General features: G+C 32.1%; 1 protein-coding gene and 1 long non-coding RNA gene across 2 annotated transcripts in view; both read right to left on the bottom strand.

The window, feature by feature from the left end:
* LOC110104332 (signal peptidase complex catalytic subunit SEC11A) overlaps positions 1-21,433 on the bottom strand; it is a 42,969-nt gene that overhangs the window by 11,432 nt on the left and 10,104 nt on the right. Inside the window, exons 2-5 of the mRNA XM_020833386.2 lie at positions 11,206-11,309; positions 10,872-10,984; positions 5,867-5,938; positions 3,998-4,033 (exon numbers count right to left, since the gene is read on the bottom strand). Coding sequence (XP_020689045.1) covers positions 3,998-4,033; positions 5,867-5,938; positions 10,872-10,984; positions 11,206-11,284 — 300 coding nt within the window. The 5' untranslated portion in view covers positions 11,285-11,309. The remainder of the gene's footprint in view (positions 1-3,997; positions 4,034-5,866; positions 5,939-10,871; positions 10,985-11,205; positions 11,310-21,433) is intronic.
* LOC114581188 lies at positions 6,474-7,431 on the bottom strand. The gene is made up of 3 exons (XR_003703062.1): positions 7,218-7,431; positions 6,892-7,014; positions 6,474-6,809 (listed from the first exon to the last, which is right to left on the bottom strand). It is a non-coding gene; the product is annotated as an uncharacterized LOC114581188 (long non-coding RNA).

Raw genomic sequence — 21,433 nt, 5'->3', positions numbered from 1 at the left:
ATTCATAAATGAAAAAATCCCCAAGTAATAGCCTAGGGCTGCATAATTGCTTCCACATGTACAAATGGCCATCAATAACCATGAAAGAACTCTACAAAGATAAAGGCTTGTCTACATGCTCAAGATTGATAACATGAAAGTAAGACAAAGTAGGTAGACTTCCTTGAGCCTACTAAATCTAAGGAACATTGACACTAAAGATACTCTTAAAAATGTATCAACTAGCTTGTTCTCTATACCATATTTATGTTTCAACACAACTGAATATTCCTATAAGAAATCAACCTACTTTGCATGTTTACCATTTAACTTTCTTCAGGTATTTATGTATCTCAAGACATGATGATCTGAATTAAGTATTATATTTTTTGTGCAATAGATAGTGCCTCTAATATTTCAAAGATTGAATGACAGCATAAAAATCTCGATTGTAAGTAGAGTATCTTCACTTAGCTTCATTAAACTTTTCATAGAAGGCAATGAAATGGTCATCATAGCTCAAGAAGTCTCCTATACCAATACCAAATGCATCACATGTAACCTCAAATGCCTTGAAAAAATCAGTCTACCAATAGGAGATAATGTCATAAGCAGGGCTTAAAATTAAGTAATTGAGTAGGGTGTATGAGTGTCAATTTCGGGTCACGGGTCTGGTTTGGGTTGAACTCGGAACTATTTGGGTTAACCCGAACCCGAACTGTTTTTGCAAACGGGTTGGTTTTTTGGTGAACCCGAACCCGCTTCGGGTCCGGGTCAACCTGACACGACCCGAATGACCTGGGGTCGACCAAAAATTGCTAGTTTTAGGGTAAAAAAATGGGTCAATCTCCGATTTTCGGGTTAAAAAAATGATCAATCTAGGGTTTCCGGGTCAAAAACGGGTTTTCAAGTCAACAAGTCAATTTTGGGTTTTTGGGTCTACCCGAACGCGATCCGGTTTTTGAAATGGGTTGATTTGTTGAACCCGAAACCAACCCGTTTCAGGTCCGAGTTGACCCTAACACAGAATTGTTTGGTCGGGTTCGTGTCGGGTTTTCGAGTCGTGTCAAATATTGACACCCCTAGTAAGATAAGGCAAGACATAAGACTTAAAATTAAACCATTAAAATAATAAAAATTATTAAATAAGAAGTAACATACAAATATTAAAATAAGATCGTTTTTCCCACTATCAATTTAACATGAATAAGTAACATATAAATATTAAAATAAGATCGTTTTCTCCCACTATCAATTTAACATGAATAAGTAATCACTAAAATTGTAAGTTATGAACTCAAAAGTCTCATCATTCTCATCATTTAATAGGTCTTCAATAGAATCATCATTTTAGTGAATTATTTTCTCTCATCACTCATCTTCAATTGTGTCAACATTTCCTCATTTTCAATTTCAATCATCGTCATTTTCTCTAATCAATAAAAAATAATAAGAATGTTAATTAAAATATAAAAGAATCAAAATAGTCCCTTAACTCTTTATGAAACACCAAAATGATCTCAAACTATATTAAAGAACAATTTGATCACTCAACTCCTTAGTCCTTAAAAAGGAACCAAAATAATTCTATGATGGGACTATTATGATTCCTCTTTAAAGAGTTGAGAGACCAAAATAGTCCTCTAATATAATTGGTGACCACTTTGATCTTTCATAAAGAGTAAATGGACTATTTTGGAAACAATCTACAGGATTTTTAGATGCTTGAAGATGACACCAGGGAAAGGCCTATTCTTCAGAAAGATAGAGAATCATGACACTGAAGTATATTCAGATGTAGATTGGGCAAGAAACATCATTGAAAGATGGTCAACGTCTAGGTATTGTTCTTTTGTCTAGGGTAATCTTGTTACATGGAGGAGTAAGAAGCAATCAATGGTTGTTATAAGTAGTGCAGAAGCAGAGTACAGAGCTTTGGCATAGAGAGTTTATGAAGGGATTTGGAAAAAAATGGTCCTTAGTGGACTGGGACAAATGAGTTCATCTCATATTCTGATGATGTGACTTGTGAGAAAATCAGGCACTTATATCAATATAGCTAAGAATATCGTACATCATGACAGGATTAACCACGTTGAAATTGATAGGCACTTCCTCACAAAAAAGGTGACTAGTGAGACTGTAAATTGAAATACATTCCTACCAAGCAACAAACTGCAGGCATCATCACCAAAGCTCTAGATAGACATAACTTTGAAGACTTAATTTGCAAGCTTGGATTATATGATATATATTCTCCAGCTTGAGAAGCTTGAGAGGAGCATTGAATATTTGAAAGTCAAAGTTAGGAAATTTATTTTAGAAAGTATTTTTAAGAATAAGAGGAAATATCAATTATTATCTTCTCCTACAATTATGTTTTTTTAAGGAAAACATTTTTAGGAATAAAAGGAGAGATCAATTGTGATCTTCTCCTATAATTCTATTTCCAAATTTTTAGGAAAGAATTATTCTCCTATGATTCTATTTCCAAAAATTTTGGAGAGAATTAAGCAAGTTAGTTGTTCCCTCTATTAGGCACTCTTTTAGTACATATATGCAAATGTAGTACTTTTTTTTAAATAAGAAGAAGAATCAATTAAGAAATTCTTCACATTCCAATAGCATAAATGGCATCCTCTGAAAAGTAGAGTATGTCAAAAAATGTCGTATAGCTACCACTAAGTTCAAACAAGAAAATAGTTGGAATATAGACTTTAAATCAGGGGCAGAACCAGCTTCAATTTTGAGGGGGGCAAATACAACACAAAAATAATTAAATTTAAAAAAATAATAATATTATATATTTATATATTACGAAAAGTTTTTTTTAAAAAAATTTAAGCAAGAAAAATAAAGAAAAAATGTGTAATTAAACTGTCATAAAAATCATGAAAGAGAATATTAGAACTAAATGTGAAGAAATATATAGATATTTTAGGGCAAGTTAGGACAAAATAGTTTTTTAGGGGAGCAAAAATAATTTATTAGGAGAGGCAAAAAAAATTTTTTACTCTACTTTTTCTTTTTTACTCTCCTCTAAAAAAAAATTTTTTTTTTTTTTGAATGTATTTCAATCAACCTTATAAAAATTTTTTTGCCCCCCCCCCCCCTAAGAACCATGTGGTTCCGCCCATGCTTTAAAATGAGAAAAGGGATTCTCGAGTGGCTAGTCATTTCACTCGGACTTTGCACTGCCCTATCACATTTATAAGGTTGATGAATAATTTCCACAACCCTAAGTCAATGACTTCATCATTCATCTTGATGATATCATGCTATAAACATTCAATGCGGGAAGAAAACTTGGTGCACTTGAAGAAAATGTTTGACTAGCTATAAGGGCATCAATTTTGCCTGAATTTTCAAATTTAAAAGGAAGATCATACTCAATCCAGAATTCAAGATTTGTAATAGCAGGTCAAGATCCGCCCAGCTGCATGAAAGTAATTAGAGTGCCCAAGAATAAGGAAGACAAAGGATGAGTTGAGCTTCATGGAGTGTGCCAATCATTCATAATTTAGTAGAAATTTCTCCAAAGCAAGGCTTCTTTTTAAATGGAGCACTAATTTCAGATGCAAACCAGTGCTTGCCTAAGCTCAAAAATATATGGGCAAGTTATTTCTGTTGAAAAGAAAATTAAGTGAAACCGCAGCAATCTTCAAAACTTGAAGTAGATCATTCAAATATGTAAATAATATCATCAAAACATAATCAGTGGTGAGGAATATTGAGGCTACTATAAACTATATAAATCTTGCAGAAATTTCATCAGAAGTGAAAATATTTACACAAGAAAACTCGACATGAGTATATCAACATTTGATATCGTTATCCTTACATCCATCTCGCTGAAATCATCACAATACTAATTCAAACAGCCCCATGCATAAAATAGGTAATCGAGAAAACAATAAAATTCCTGGCCTCACAGGTTTGGAAATATGGTACCAAAGAAAAAAAGATGGATGCCTGCAACTCTAATGGATGAAAGCATAAAGGGAAGAAGAAAAATTACCTCAACCACGCGATGGACAATTGGAATAGACCGTCCCTGCAAATAGTAAACACCAAACCATAATATAGTTTTCTAAAAGTAGTACATATGCTCTTAAAGTAAGCAAATATGAGTGTGAAAATTCAGGGCCCCATGTTACCAAAGAGTTTCAAGGAAATGTACTACATTAAACAATAGTGATTTGACAATTCTAAACTTAAAACGGTAAAAATCTTATAAATTATATACTTATAACTGTTTTAAGGTTACAAAAAAATATAAACATTTTATCCTAATTAATATCAATTCGCCTCCCAATTGACTAAGATTTTAGTAATTGGGGAGTGCTAGTATTGGGAACTCATATGACACAACAAGGCATAACTCAATTATTGTGCGAATTATGCAAAGACTGACTACTACATCACCAATAAGTGATGTGTCACAGCTTAAAATAATGGTAGTAAGAAGTAGACTAGAGTTGATTAGCACGTCACTAAGAATGCTGTATCGCAGCTCAAACCAACTATGGTGAAAAGTGGGCAAAGGTTAACATTTTCAAATTAAGAGGACTTTTGTTACAGAAAATTTGCGACTTTGAGCTAAAAATCCTAGAGAATTAACAAATAACTAAAGGAAAGAAAAAATATAGTTTGTTAGCAATAAAATAAATGAAAAGAAGAAAAAAATTATAGGCATCAGTGAAGGTTATAAACAAGTAAATGTTGACAAAGTTTGTAGAAAGAGTGAGGATAGTAGTGATTAAAGAGTTGAAATATGATAAACTATTAAGGTGAATAAGATTATGATAGGAAGTGGATGCAATTTTAGTAAAATCAAGGACGGCATAAAAAATTTAGGAAGAACACGTCAAATTCTTTTTATTGCAATATATATAAAAGAAAACAACAAGATACAGTTGGATCTTCAATTGGAGAGGAAGATCCAACTCTCCCAAATCTCTAGCCAGCAGCTAGAGCCCTCACAAACTAAGAAATTCTAATTTCAGCAAACTCCAAACATAATCCTAAAATCATCCTATTGTTAACCTTAAATAGTCTCCCATAATTCCCTCCCAAATCATCCCCTTTTTCCTAAATAATTCTCTCTCAAATTTGAATTCAAATTAGATTTATTTTCCTAATTAATTCCCTCCCAATTATAATTAAAACTTTCCTAAATAATCCCCCTTAATTCCTCCTCCTCTTCCTTAAATAATTCCCTCTTAATCTTGAATTCAAATTAAATCTCTTGCCCTAAATAATTCCCTCCCAATTATAATTAAAACTTCCCTAAATAATCCCCCTTAATTCCTCCTCCTCTTATCCAAATAAGTCCATCTTAGATTTTGAATTCAAATTAGATCTCTTGCCCTAAATAATTCATTCCTAATTGTAATTAAAATATTCCCAAACAATTCCCCTTTGATTAAGAATCTTCCTAAACATCTCTCTCTTGATTAGAAAATTTCCTAATACTCTATAAATGAAATCGGCCAGTCCATCAGACTACAAATAGTACAACTACTCAAGTTGGATTTGATGAAATTTTGAAAAGCAAAATATCAGATTTTGAATTCAAGCAGCTAGATGTATATGACAAAAATTACAAAACAAATAAGGTGACATCAACATAAATTGATTTATAGGAATGCATGTCACACAAACATTCAGAAAGCCAAAGCCGATTTGTTAGAAGGGTATCGCAGGGATTATTGCAGCTTCCATGATAATAATGATGACGATGATGGTACCCATAAGCAAATAAGGACCACATTATTTCATTACAGTTAGCGGCAGCATAACTGCCAACTTGCCAACCACTTTCACTTATCTTCAACTTTATATGATCTGTTTATATTGGGTATACTAGCCTCTGAAAGAGACTTACCTTGATATTGTATACGACTATTTCACCAGCACGAATAGGGTCGTTGCCCATGTGTAAGAACAGTATATCACCCTGTAAAATATAGCAGAAGGCTTAAGCAAATTTAGACATAACATTCAATCATTGGACGCTCAAAAGCAGACAAACAAAAGATAATGACCAACAAAACTAAATAACTAAGAACTCAAGCAATAACAAGGGTTTTCAACACCTAAATAGAATGTATAGCACAGTCAATAATACTGTTTTTACACTCGATTCCCTGTGATTTAGTGGTAACAAATAAGCTAAATTGTGAATTGATATGATAAGAGAGAAGACAAGCCAAAAAAAAGGACCTCATATAAACTCAACTCAAAATAGCGAGGCGTTTATTAAGAAATGACACTCATAATAACTCATATTATTTAACATGAAATGATTAGTCAATGCATGCAATACACACAACATTAATCTCTTAAGTATAATTAATGAACAATAAACCATCTGTGGTTGTAGATTCTTCTTTGTTCTGCTTAGACTGGATAAGTACGTGCTCAAGTTTTGCAAATTAAAGGGCATTATGTTGCTTTTAGTGAAGGGATAAAGCAGTTCTTCATGTCCCAAATTATTTTTAGACAAAACTATCACTATATAATGGTGAAGAGTAATTTTAGCTTTTAACAAGTAGATTATTATGCTTGCTATCCTTTCAGTGATTTTCAAGTTAGTTATCCTACATCCCTTAAGGTACAAAAGCATAAAAATTAGTCGATGTGCTATCATTTGTGCAATCATAACAGTTGTTAAGTAATAAGAATCCATACTCCTAGATCACAGCTTCCCATTTGTATGCATTTGCTCTTGCAAGTAAGAACCTTTTTTTTTCCTGTCTATTGCCTTTGTTCTTTGTTTTCTTTCTCGTAGCCTTCAGCTTTTGATTTTGTTGCGATGACTTATCCTCCTATAAATATTGTTGATCAGCAATTGGGATAAATTTATTGTGCTATTTAACAAGAAGAGAGCTCTTAAATCTCACTAGGAACCTTTTGGTCTAATGGTCTTCCCATCTCCTACGAACATAAAACAACGGACTGACAAAACTCTATAATTTTTCTCCTTTTGCAAGCACAATATTTTTGGATTATATAGAAGATAGCATCCCTGCCCTACAAATATAAACTATCCAGAATTAAATGACATATAGACATTGGTGCAATTTCACATTAACATCAATAAAATCTCTACAAAAAGTAAAGATGAGACTTGAGAGTAAATTGTTGAGTTACTTGAGTATAGGATTTTAAATGTAGAGTAGTGATCAACCCCCATCTCTAAACTAAAGCTGCAGATATAAAGTTATTTTCATTACCATAACCTAAAACTTGCATCCAGAATGATCTATTTCATTTGAAGCTTAAGGTGGAACAATTCCCAAACTTCTTAACTAATATGTTGTGACGCCCCAGGCATCCATAGTGAAAGGATTCGTCGACAGTCTTGATCAACCATCACTTCTTGCTCCCTTGCTCTGACCTGAAATTGTTAACCACATATAATGAGCTTCAAAAAGCCCAGCAGGTCACCAAAGCCTATAACTAAAATCAAAGCACGGTACTGAAACAATATGCATGTCAGTCCATCAAATCCATAACAATCAGTTGCACATGATCAGTAAATCTATGCAGCAGATACGGAAAATCAGTAATCAATGCATGATAGATACAATCCACAATTATCGGTAAAAGAATCGCTAAACAGTAGGAAGAAATCCATAAAGCTCAATAAATCAGTACATACGTCAATTCTCGGAAGAATCCATAAACAGTAGAAAAATCTATATTCGGAAGAATCTCAATTAAATCGATCAGTCAAATCGATAGAGAAAAATCGTCGTCTCGATAATATCAGTTAAATCAACATCGTATCAATGGAATCAATTAAATCAATTATCTCTGGTCAATAATATCAATCGGTATGAAATCATATAAAACAATCAAACCAATACATCGCAAGAACGGTTGAAATCAAATCAATACAGTAAAACATATTCCATATTGATCAATGAATCACATGCAGCAGTTCAATACGGTGTATCAATGAAGCGATAGTATCAATGAATCAATATCAATGAATTAATAGTATCCATGTCCATAGTAACAATAAGTCAATGCAATATCGATATCCATATCAGTATCAGTATCAATGCTTAGTGACATAATGCGAATATCAATGAAATCATACAGTAATAGTAAATCCATAAATTCGTCAATAAATAAATTTTAATACAAATCCGTCGATATCAATAAATCCATGAATCCATAATGAGATCAATAGGTCAATACCGTACACATGCAATTCAATAAAGTAGTCTTACTGAACAAGTACAATCACTGGCTATTAAGGCGTTTTTCAAGTCGATGTATCGTTGTATATCCATTGTGCTGTTGTAGAAACATCCATATATCCGTTGGCTCAATAATAGAGTCGTCACTCTTTGCCCGTCGGCCGCCCGTCGGCATAATAATCTCCTTATGACTCCCAGTCGTTATATCAATGATCAATAGATGATAACACCAAATCCTTTTTAAAGGAAAGCCCGTCGGCTCACCATCCTGTACAGGTCAAGTCAATCTCCAACCAACGGTTCAACCAGTCTTCACTTGTCTTTCATAAACAATAACAATAATTCAATCATACATTCACATTCGTATGCATATCAACGAAGTATTGCAATCAATAAATTCAATTTAGCTCAATGCAAAAAAACCCCTTAAAATATCGTATAGTAGACAGACGTCGTTTCAAAATGCACAGTTCCTGAAAATTACCAAATTACCAGCAATCGAATAAAATAACATTTCAAAGCTTTACTTGTACTGAAGCAACATTTTTCAACATCCTGATAACTTTCTATTCGATAAAAATCGTACATAACTCAAAATAACCGGTAGAAACTTTACATAAAATACTCAAATCGTGCAGAAATATCATATCAAAAACATATCAAAAGTAGTGCGGTAAAACTTTCGTCAATACAAAATTATGCGCGTTTTTCGGTAACGGAAACACAAAACTGAGCACATAAATATCAAAACTCGAAATCTTCGAAATCAGAAATAGGATTCGGAGTCCTTACTGGGAGACAAACAAATCTTCCAACTGCGTCATCTGACGAAAAGCGCTCTGCGGCCTCCGAAATCAAGCTTCTTCTTCTCTTTCCTTCTCTTTCTCTCTCCTGCTTTCTCTCTCCTCAAAATATTTCCAAAATATCTCAAATCCGATACTTATCAAGCAGGATCGTCCAGGACGATGCCCAGATTGTCCTGGGACGAACTCCTCTAGACACGGATCGTACAGACGAAAATTAATTCCAATTTGTTTCGTTCCTGGACGATGCTCTCTGTTCGGTTCGTCTCGACCCTTACAGGATCGTCCAGACGGAATTGACAGATTATTCACAATTTTCTTCAGTTCGTCCGGGACTAAAGTCAGCTCGACCGGACTAACAGCACTCAAAAAAATCAGCTTCATAGGGATTTTACATATGTGCGCAACATCAAAGGCAATGCAGGATCTTTGTCACGCCTACTACTTCAATTACCTCTCTAGAAGTATTAATGAGGTACTTTTCTCTGGTCCTACATTATGTTCACTTTTCCAGATACAAAGGTTAACAATTCTTAAGTATGTGCCTTTATTACAGAAGTAATACAGTAGTGTCTTCTTCCTTTGCAGCTAAATTTTAACTTTTAAGCCTTCAACTTTTGATGTAGGATTTATAGAATCTTTATAGTGAAGTCTGTAACTTGATGCCCTCTTAGGATGGTGGTGGATGGTTATGTGGTTGGTGATGGAAAAGATATTTTAAGGCTTGGATGAATTTGGTGTTGAAACTTATGGGCTATCAAAAGATAACTTTTTCTTGAAGGAAAAGGTGAAGTACCACAAATCAAAAGTTTGGTATATAGAGAACTAATATTAGTGTTTGAGTGGAAAAAAAGATGTTCAATGTGCTTCAAGGAGAGCAACATTAATGCCTGGTGATTGAGTGGAAAAAAAATGGCAAGCATCATAATCTACAACTCCCTTTATAACACTCCAAAACTTATGTAATTGGAGAGGCACCCAACTATCAAAAGCTCAAACTTGATGAATAGGTTTCATCATGTATGCAAAAGAGATGACAGTATCTTACCCAGTTAGGAAACATCATGAAGGGTTATATTTATTGAGAGTGTTTCCCTTATTAGTGTCTTAACGACACAAAAAAATTAAAAATCCTTGTGAAGGAAATATAGATAAATTTGTATGTTCCTGATGTAGCTGTTTGGGAAAAGGAGATTCCATATCTATTAATGATCAAGTACAAAGAATAATTGGGATGCAAGTAACAAAAAACCCTTTAATAGAATAATTGGGATGCAAGTAACAAAAAACCCCTTAATAGATTAAATGGGTCATAATCTCTCGGACTCACTACCATTCCACAAGAGGATGATCGCACCTTGATGGCATCCTTTATAATAACTAAAAAAAACTATACCAGGGTCTGATTCTCTGCTAATTCCTCTCCTTACTTTTTAACACCTTGCAAGTTATGAGATTTCTTATAGATATAGACTTTGTAGATATAAGTTTCACTTTAAATAAGCTTATCGACTCTCTACATGCCGGCTAATCTCTAATAAACTTGAAATTTTGAAAACAATATCATATTCAAATTACCATATTCAATATCATTCGCAACAAAATTTGTTTGAATAAATGACATGGTTATAACAAAGAACTTCCAAATGTTCAAAGGTGATAAATATAAACTATCCATGTCAAGATAGTATAACTATCACTGCTGATGAATTCAAACACAAGTTATCAATATCTAACTTCTGTGAAGTATTTGGCAAACACAAACAGTGAGTAAAATAGGGATTGTCATTTGAGACTTCTAGCAGAAATTTGGAACCCGAAAAACGAAATATACATTCTGGGAGCCAGTTAGTATATGTTAACAATGAATACTCACCCTCTGAAAACCTGGTTCCATGCTCTCTGACAGAACAACAACAACAGGCGATTCGCTTCCGGTAATACACATTAGCCCTTTCCATATCATAAGTGCCGAAGATAAAATAATACCTGAAAGGAAAAGCATCAAAAGAATCATAGATTAACAAAGGGAAAGGGTATAGAAGAAAAAACTCTCAAAATCAATAGTGCTGAACCAAGAAGATTATAAATTTAACACTCACTACCGCTTATGCGATCATCAACAATTTCATCGCAAAACATTACAAAAAACTATTCCTTAAGGGAAAAGAAATTGAATCAAGAACTAGGACCGAAGGGATTGAACGGACCTAAAGTGACGGCTTGCGTGAGCAGTTGCCTGATCTGAAGAGCACGGATGGACTCCAAGTTCGCCGCAATCCAACCCATTCTCTCTCTCTCTCTCTCTCTCAATCTAGCTTTTCCATGGCCGTAAACTTCTTCGCCAAAGCCTTCACGACCATCGACGACTTTCTCTTATGATTTTCTTAATGAGAGTGTTCAATCATACTTATTTGAACCTAATTTTAAAAAATATATTATTTTAATTATTAGCACAACTATTTAAAAATATATTCTTTATGTAATTATAATAATTACTAAATTTATTTCTATTTTTTATATTCTTGCTATTTTATACAAATTCAAGATGACTTAACCACTATATAATTTTAATTTTAATTTTGTTGCTTAATGCATATGGCTCCTTCTAAAGAAAACAAAATGCTATAAGAAGATTAATCTCTTTAATTTCAATCAAAATTGCTTGTTTTTTGTTTTACTTTGAGCCTATATGATTAGTGCTAAGATTTGTAAAATATTAAGATATCGTGCTTATTACATTCTTACCATTGTATTAAATGACAATTTACAAATTTATTATTATTAATTGGTCGAGTTATTTAGAGTGTCATATACATATATTTCTTAAGGGATATTTTAATCAAAAATTTTTCGTCTCTATCTTGTCGAATGATAAATTTTATACTAATTTGCATGAATTTTTTTTCTTCTACAAAAAAGCTTATTAGCTTGTTATTTGAACATACGGCTTATGAGTAATGGAAAAAACTCATTTGGTTTAAGAATCACTCATTAAAATATGGCGCATATGCTCGATAAAATTTTTGTAATAGAAAGCTGCTTTAAGATGCAGTAAGAAAGCCGTAACATACGAAGCCTTAGTGTTCTTATGCTATGTCTCTTTTATATAACTGCATTATTTAAACTAGCTTTTTTTCTAGGCTACTCTATTTCTGGAGAGATTATTACGTGTGGAGTCTGTACACAAAGAACTATTCAGTTTTGTGATTGTGAATATTAAAAAAGCTATTATTGTTCACCCATGTGCTTTCACTGCGTTTTTACTATTCACAGTCACAAAACCGAACGGTTCCCTGCATCCAATCTTCATACATAATAATCTCTCCTTTTTTTGAACCTCTTATTCATGCAAGCACCAATTATAAAAATAAATAAATAAATACCTTTTCATATTAGTTATCCATATTTGTTGCGTGCTAGAATATACGCGGCGGTAGAGTTTGTAAATATTTGTCTTAGCGTTGCACGAGTATTCCGCACACAAACAGAAAAGAAAAGTGAACACCAAAGGTTTTTATGTGGAAAACCCAAAAGATCTCCTCTCCAATAATCAAATTCATTCTCAAAAAAAAATAAAATAATAATAATTAAATTCAAATTATCCAAATTTTAATTTTAACAAATATATAGTCAAACTGAATTTCTCGATCAAACAAACCTAACAATCAAATTCAAATGAGTCCGAGTCAAACACATAAGGCATTGTTGAAAATTTTATAATATTAATTGAAAAGTCAAATGATATTTGGATCTTTTCAGCTAAATAATAGTTCTCATTAGAACAATTTATCTAAAGTACTCAAATAATTTAGATTTTATTTGTGACTACATTCAGAAAAATTATTAAGTGTGGTTTTCGGATATGTTTGGAGGCTAATTCGGACTCATCATATCACCTAATACAGGGTACATTGAATGATTTAGCGCGTCTGAATTGACCTCCGGATGCATCCGAACTCTATACATAATAATCCTCATATTTTCAAGGCTACCCTTAGTCATAACATGTCCGCTACACAATCAACTATAATCACCTATATTGGGTGACTAAAGCGTCTGAATTGACTATCTTTCTTGCAAATCGAGCTCATTTTATTTTTCGAGTTAATATTATTTTACTGACAGCTTAAAATTAGATTTGCGTCAACTCAGTAGTAAATAGATTAAAACTCGAACTTCCAGAGCGCGAGACCCACATGAATAAATAAGTTTGATTGCATCGTGATTCGTGAGATCCTTCAGATTTTGATATTAGAAATCCACATGGCCTATTTTTCAGTTGTTAATTATCTATATAATAATTTCTTTAGTTGAAGCTGTTTGTATAGCTTCAATTTCATCATAGATAGAGTGTAATTAGATTTCATTAGTTGTGATGATTTTTTTTACTATTTTTAAAGTATTTTTTTAATGTTTTTATTAAAAAATTATTTTAAAAAACAGTAAAAAAAATTGCGCAAATGAAACATTAATGTGATGATATATTTATATTTTTATAAGGAATAATAATCACAATGGTCTTACGGTCAAATCGTCTATTTCAGAGTGGGAGCAACCTCATAATCGTGGGATTCTTTGTTCTATATGAAAAGTGGCAAATTTTTCGGTTGAACTAGTTCGATTAAATTTGACCGTGTTAGTTCAGTGAGTCACGGGTCCTCTAAGGGTATGTAGCAGCGTTTATAAAATTAATTGTGAAATTGATATGAAAAAAAAAATAACTTAGCTTTCTACCGCATTAATTTTAAAAAAGCATTAAGAAAACATCAATAAACGAAGCAGCCAGAAAGTTGTCAAAAACAGACCGTAAGTCTTGATGTCAGTGTGTGCGACATCGTAGTATTGTCGTCTTTTATGCGAATTTGAACAAATTAAATAAACTTTGTGCTTTTTTCTACCATTCAAAATGATTTTAACAATTGGTGTCAAAATTTCAATATAATCAAATACAAATTTTAATAATATCAACAATGAATATTTTAACAATTTTGGAGACAACCCTAATAATTAATTAATTATAAGAGAAAAAAAAAAAGACATGCACACTTTTCATCTCAATCATCTTATAAAATATTAAAAGATAAAGATTGCTCAATGAAACAGATACTTTATTTAATTTCTAAAACGATAATGCACCATCAATTCTAAATTAAAATATTCTTCTAGCCGTTAGATTCTAAAGTTTAAAAAATATATATATTCTTTTGTGCTTCTCTTTACGTTACAGATGGCCTTTCTCTAAATCAGCAAGTGTGAGAGACTTTTTCCATGACAATATATGTAAAAGTGGTTTTTTTTTTTTAAAGAATTTTTTTACTATTTTTTAAAATAAATTTGTTGTACAAAATTTTTAAATTTCAATATTCCTTTTACAAAAAATATACTTTAAAAAGTAATAAAAAAATTTATCCAAATAAAATTTTATTTATTTTTATATGGTTGAATGTGATTGAATAGGCTACTCACCATTAAAGACCAATAATAGATAATGATTAATTAAATGAATAAATAAAATTCAGAATTTGTCTTTTTTTATTTTATATTTTTATGTCATGTATATCATAATATTTTTAATTAACTAAAAATTTAATCATAGAATTAAATTTATAAAGAGAATTATCATAACTATTTATGTAATGATTTAGTTTTATTTATCCCTTAAATTTAATTATTTAATAATTCAACTATATCACACATAAAATCATTAAGATATATGTTAAATTTGTATATCTTAACATAAAAAGTATTGAAATAATTTTATTTTTTTGTATGAAATATATACGAAGAAATAGGAAAAGGGAAGGGAATTGCTTTTTTTTATTATTTGCTCCATTTTGGCTTTTCATATAAGCTTCTTGTAGGAAAAAGATAATTCAGTAGGGTATGGGCACTCAACTATCAAATTTAATGCTTTAATTCTCGTGAGGACTTTAAACATAGTTTAATGATAGTGATTGGACATACACAAATTTTATTTCTTTGTTGTATGCCATTGTTGTTTACCACTTGGCACATAAAATTCTATGCTTTTGATATATGTATCTTAAAACTTGTTGAGGTAGATTATAATTATTCTCTTTAATTTTCATGTTGTAATATATTGATTGATGAAGAGCAACATTGACAATTGATGAAGTTTTCATAAAATGTTTTTTTTAGGTGTTTCAAATATAGATATATTTCAAGCATAATTGTTGATATATCATCTAAGAATTATCTTAATCTGGCACGAATCTAGATGCGAATATGAGTCAGAAGCTTTAAATATTAAAATCGGGACCATCCAAATTCTGATTTCAGCAAGCATACAGTCAAATTGAACATCTCAAGGAGATGAACCTAACAACATCAAATTGGTTTTAATTCAAGCCCAAATGGGTCCAAATCAAATGGCCAAAGCCTATTTGGAAGCTTTACATCATTATTTGGATAATCAAATAATATTCAAATATGACATGTTGATAGTCGAATTGAGCGGCTCGATGAGACGAATCCAACGAGCCCAAAATCGCTCGATTCTAACATTTTCTTAGGCATTTAATCACTCGATAAATGTCTCATAATCAAGGAAATCACTATGAGTTGTATGATAGAATACTCTCAATATACCCTTGATCTTCTCCGTATGGAGAGAAGAGGAAGAAGAGAAAAGATTTGATACATGAGAAATCCTAGAGCTCCACCCGACACCATCGCCGACAAATTTGCACCCTCAAGCTGTCGCTACTGAATCTCCTCTAGACCCCTGTCATCAAACCTCCATATTACAATCATTGATGGTCCTTCTCACCACCATTGTCCAACTACAACCCTTACAATCATCATCACCCCACTATAGTCCTCCCGACCATTATCACCCGCAAATACGACCCTTTTGACCACAGTCGTCCTCCAATTGCGGTCTTTCCGATCACTATTATCTGCCAACTACGGACCTTCCAACCACCATCATTTGACCACACTCCTTCCGACCAACGTCGTCCGTTGACTATAACTCCTCTGATCATCGTCGCCCGATTAAGGTCCTTCCAACCTCCGCCACCTGTCGACTACTATCTATCTGACCATCATCATCCAATCATGGATCTGCCAACCAAACAAACAAAACAAAGTTCTCTTGAGAACAATTATCATGTCATTTTCCAACTATGTAACATGCTCTATATGAAGTATATTTGTTATATTGAGCCAACGTCTTAAGCAAGGACATCATTTGTAATCAATTATAAATAATAGTGTATTTATTCAAATTTTGCAAGACCACATGATTTTTTCCCCTTGGTTTCTACGTAAAAATTATATTGTTCCTTACGAACGTTGCACCCCTCTATCTTATTTGTTTGTGTGTTGAATCATCGTACAAAGCTAAGAGTTAGATTCTATATCTCTCTACCATCACAAATTTTTTAGGATGCAATAATTATCAATCATATGGTTTATCATGTTCATATCATATGTTATGGAATATACATATTTGTTTTTAATCAATTTTTATAATGGTTATTTTTTTTCTTTTTTGAATTTTTGCTCAAATTAATTTTACCATGTCTGACTTAAGGTCTATTTGAGATAGCTTTTTCATTATTTTATTTTTCATAAAGTAGTCATAATTTTTGTTAGCTACTATTTTTTGTTGTTGCTTTCTCAATATCTTTTCAAAAACTTTTATAGTGAAAAATTGTTTTTATAATCATAGCAGTTAAATGACTTCACAATTAACCCTATAAAAAGTTACAATCATCCCAAATAGACTTTTAATCTTTATGTGAGGCAGTTTAAGCTATGATATTTTTGTTTTTAAAATCTTATTTTTAACCATAATTTCAAAATTAATTTTTAAAAGTAGAAAAATTAAATAATGATCTAAACTTATCTTTCAAATATATATTATTTTTTACTATTTTTTTACCCTGAAAGTAATTGAGAAGCTCTTCCAAATAAAGTTTTATTCTTAACCAAATTTAAAAGTTAATCTTTTTTTTTTGGACATTTAGGTCATTTAAGATAAACTCACACACACATTGCATACATAAAAATTTGAACCCAAGATCATTTAGGCTTCGTTTGAGACAGCTTTTTTATTGCTTTCTAAAAAAAATTTGTACTAAAACTCCGTTTTAGAAAGCAATAAAAAGCCGTCCCAAACGAAGCCTTAGTTAGAAGCTTAAGTTCTCAACCAAGAGATCAAAATAAGATGTGTAATATTAATCTCTATAATAATAAGAAAATACACAAAATTTTATTTAATAATTTTTTTAATTTAGAGATTTGAGTACTTTCGTTTTTTTTTTTAAGAGATTTAAGTACTTTGGCTCGAGGCAAAGTACAGAAGGATGTGTGAATTTGAGATTAAATTGATATAAATGAAAAATTGATTAAAATCTAAATAAAATTTGTTGGATGCAATTTTTTTTTTAATCGGGCGTTGGCGAATAAAAGTCAGCTTTGACAGTCTTATCCACAAGAGCGAAGTAGTAGCAGTGTTTGACAACTGGTGGACCTGTTTCTCTTTCTATCTCTTAATGTTTCCTCGTGCAAAGCAATTCATATTCCGTAGTTTCCGCTCCTGATAGCTGCAAAAATGGACGGCTAGGATCGTTCCCGTCGCCTTCAAAGGCGGGAATGGCGCGAATCAAGCGCAAATGCAGTGGAGCGGTGGGTTAACCGCCTGCTATCCTGCTTTTATTTTCCTCCGCATTTTTAGTGTTTTTTGGACCATTGTTTGTGCAGCATTATTATTTTGCCGGAATATTTTAAAGGGCGTTTTGAGAATTAAAAGACTGAGGCTTAGACGGTTTTTTATTTTTTTAATTCCTTTTTAAAAAAGAATTTTGATATAAAAAATTTAAGAAATAATAAAAAGTCCTCTTAAATAAAGTTTGAATTTGTTATTATTTGATTAATTAGCCTTTATTAGATCAATCGTTGGTTATGGCTGATGGTTTTGATTAAGGGTGTAAATAAGCATTTATTAGGGGATTATTTTTCATATGTCAATCATAATTTTATTTGAATTTTTAAAATTTTTGTGCTCAAAAGATGTGTGTTAGAGTAGCTTTTTTTTAAAAAAAAAATTCCCTACAAAAGATTTACAATCATTTTTAAAAAAAATTACAGTCGTTTCAAACAAATCCTAAGTAGAATTTGATACCCTTTTTTGGTAGAAGGGTTGAGCCAAGCTCATGCGACGAACCCAAACTTGATTAGTTAGAAAAATAACATGTGCAAGCTCTATTCTTCAGCTCAAGCTAAAGTCATCATGATGATTCCTTGGGGAAGGATCAGAGCTTAGTCGAGAAGGCAGGATCACATTGGGATAAGTTATGACAAAAGCTTATTTGGAGTTGGAATTGATTGGGGCTCGCAAGAGAAGGCGTGGACAACATCAACTACATTGGGGGACGTCATGGTAGGAGCTCATTAGAGAACATATTGATAGGACAAGTGATGTATGGATCGTCGGAAGACTCAACCTGCAAGAAGGATTTCGGTTTTCCCATTCCAGGGAAGAAGAAGAAGGGAAGCTCTAAGCTTCAAAAGTGTAATATATCATTCAATCCCCCTCTTCCTCTACAATACTTCATACTTATAAGGCTAAAAAGGAGTATTCTAGAAGGTAATAATAACAAACTAGATAAGGTGTCCTAGTGAACACTCCTAGCTTAAGATGCACCGCATCAACAAGTAGTAGAGAAGTCATAGCAATAGCTTATTGGAGAAATTAATGATGAGATGAGCAAAGAGGAAGCTGCGTTGGGAGTTCGATAGAGAAGTCATCAATGAGAAGAGTGCTGAAGTATGCATCGATTGGTTTATTGGCATTTGAAGAAAAAAACGAGTTAGTAAGACTTATGAGTTTGCGGCCACCTTCCACACTAATATCAATTAAACCGGAGAAAAAATATGGGTTTAATGTTTTTAATCAACCCAACTAGCCAGCCAACCAGTCAAGCCTCGCCAAACTCAAATTCAATCTCTTTTAATAAAAGAGCTATAATTTGAGCTTGAGTTCAAGTTCGTGATCATAAAACATTCGTTTATGAATGTAAAATATAAAGACGGTATTCATCAACACTCTCATGACTATTAACTCCATAGATTTATTCATTAATAAAAATCAATAACGTGGCTTCTCATGGGCCCGCACATTGAAAAAAAAATTCAAGGAGAAAATATCTAAGCCTCAATTACTTATTATTTTAAACATATAATAACTTATTAAATTAAGCATATACTACTCATTACAATTGTTGACCTTACCCTATATAAATTTATTATCTAAATAAAAAAAATTATTTTTATCATATAATAATTTCATAGCTTTTTTTTTTTTACTGAATGGGTGAAAAAGTTGAATGCGAGAGAAATATCATCGCTACACCACAACATAAATAAAATGTACGGCATAATTACTGATGTGGGGCCTACTCTTCCAATCAAAGAATTCAAAACTTAAAATCGAAGCGCAGTTCCATTCTTTCTCAATGTCTAAAAAAAAAATTACAATGGATTAAAGTGTAAAATAAAAAAAATAAAGCAAAAGTTAAACGCGCCTAATTTTTATTTTTTCAAAAGAATTTTTAAATAAAAGAAATGCACTTCTTTTACTTTTTTTTTTTGAGAAAAAATATTTGAAATAGTTAAAAGCATTGTTAGTCATTATAAGCAACATTAATTTAAAATATTTATTTATCTACTGATTATAAATTCTCTTCGTCAGCTGTCTTGTACAATAATTTTGACATTATTAATTGTAATGGAAATGATTGATTTTCGAAATAATTTGGGCTTTTATGAAAATAATTCATAAGAGATTAGAGTGCATTTATATGTCATGATTAAATAAAAGAAAATTAAGATTTATTTTTATATGGGATAATTTTATTACTATTTTTTACGATAATTTTCTAGAAAAAAAATTTCTTAAAAAAAACGAAAAAATAGTGGCCAAATATTGCTCCAAATGAAGCCTTAAAGATTTTTAAAGTTTAACATTAGATTTTTAAAGCTTAAAAAAGATTTTGTATTGCACTTTACCCATTATTAGAGAGTTTAAGCTTCTAATTAAAAGGTCTCGCATATGATATCTTGATGATTATGTGTGAAATTGCAATTAGATTCACTTAAACTCTCATTAAAAAAACTTTTATAAGAGAAAAACACAAAGATAGAGATCTTGAAAGAGATTTGTAAGATTTTATTAAAAAAAGGGTGAATAGATTTTACTTTAGATGGTTAGAACTCATGCTGGATTTTTTGACTGTAATATCTCCTTCTCAGATGAGTGTGACCAAGCAAAAACATAAGAAATCTCTTAAAAAGTAGCTCTAATGCCACTTGATTTTTCCACCACCTATCACATAATGCATTCTATATATTTTAAATTAAACATTATTGTTGGTATGCCAGATATACATACATTGCTAAGACAGCTTTATTCTTCTAGTCTACTGTAGCGTATACTCTGACCCGCAACAGCACACCAACAATGATGATTTTTTTTTTTTCAAGTTTTTCTCTGATTTTTAAGCAAGACAATCTTAAAACATTGGGCACCTAATTCACATCTAATACAACACCATGGTTATTAGTGCTTGATTTTATTTGACTTGATAAACAACTTCAATTTTATTATTTTATAAACTACATTTATTTGATTAGTAGAATAATACTAACTTATTTACAACCCTATTAACAAGGGATAGAGTTGTCAATATATAAAACGACATGCAAATTTTATGTTCAAATTGCCTGGTTTAACAAATCGACCGGGTTCAAGTTTAAGTTTTCGACCCAATTATTATATCAAGTAGGATTCGAGTAAACACATAAACCCACAATAAAACTTGTTTGACATGCATCCTATCCGCCTTGAGACCTTACCCGTCACGCTTGTGTTGCACTTGCCACTCACACCTACGCAGCAGCGCTCTCGCTCGCAAAGTTGCACTTGCTTTGCGCTCTCAACCTCAAAATTGCCCCCATCCTCGCACAATCGCACCCACACTAGAGGTGCGCTCACACCTGCCCTCGACCCCTCATACTATGCTCATACCCATGGCCTCGCGCTCACAGCTTCATCAGCTCCATCTAGTAGGCAAGTCATATCGAGTCGGGTTAGGTTTAAAGCGGTTCCGATTCGATCGAAGATTATGAACAGTTTCACAAACATGAACGGATTTGAGTCGCGAGTGTTTTGAAGTCGCATCAAATTAGAATTGGATCAAAATCTGACCCGAAAATTAACAAGCACTGTAATCATAGTGTATCCATCATCAACAGTCCCGAATCTCTCATATCTCCCCATTTAATGGCCTCACTCAGTGCCAGAATCTTCCAATGGACAACATTCACCCAAACGCTTTCCAAAAATCAGCCATATAATGCAGCTCCCAATAAGCTCAATTGATTTCCACTAAACAATATAAATAATAA

The sequence above is a fragment of the Dendrobium catenatum genome, unplaced genomic scaffold (genome assembly GCF_001605985.2).
Source record: "Dendrobium catenatum unplaced genomic scaffold, ASM160598v2 fragScaff_scaffold_1593, whole genome shotgun sequence".
Lineage (NCBI taxonomy): Eukaryota > Viridiplantae > Streptophyta > Magnoliopsida > Asparagales > Orchidaceae > Dendrobium > Dendrobium catenatum.
Note: the sequence above shows the minus strand (reverse complement) of the source record. Positions and strands in the feature narration are given on the sequence as shown.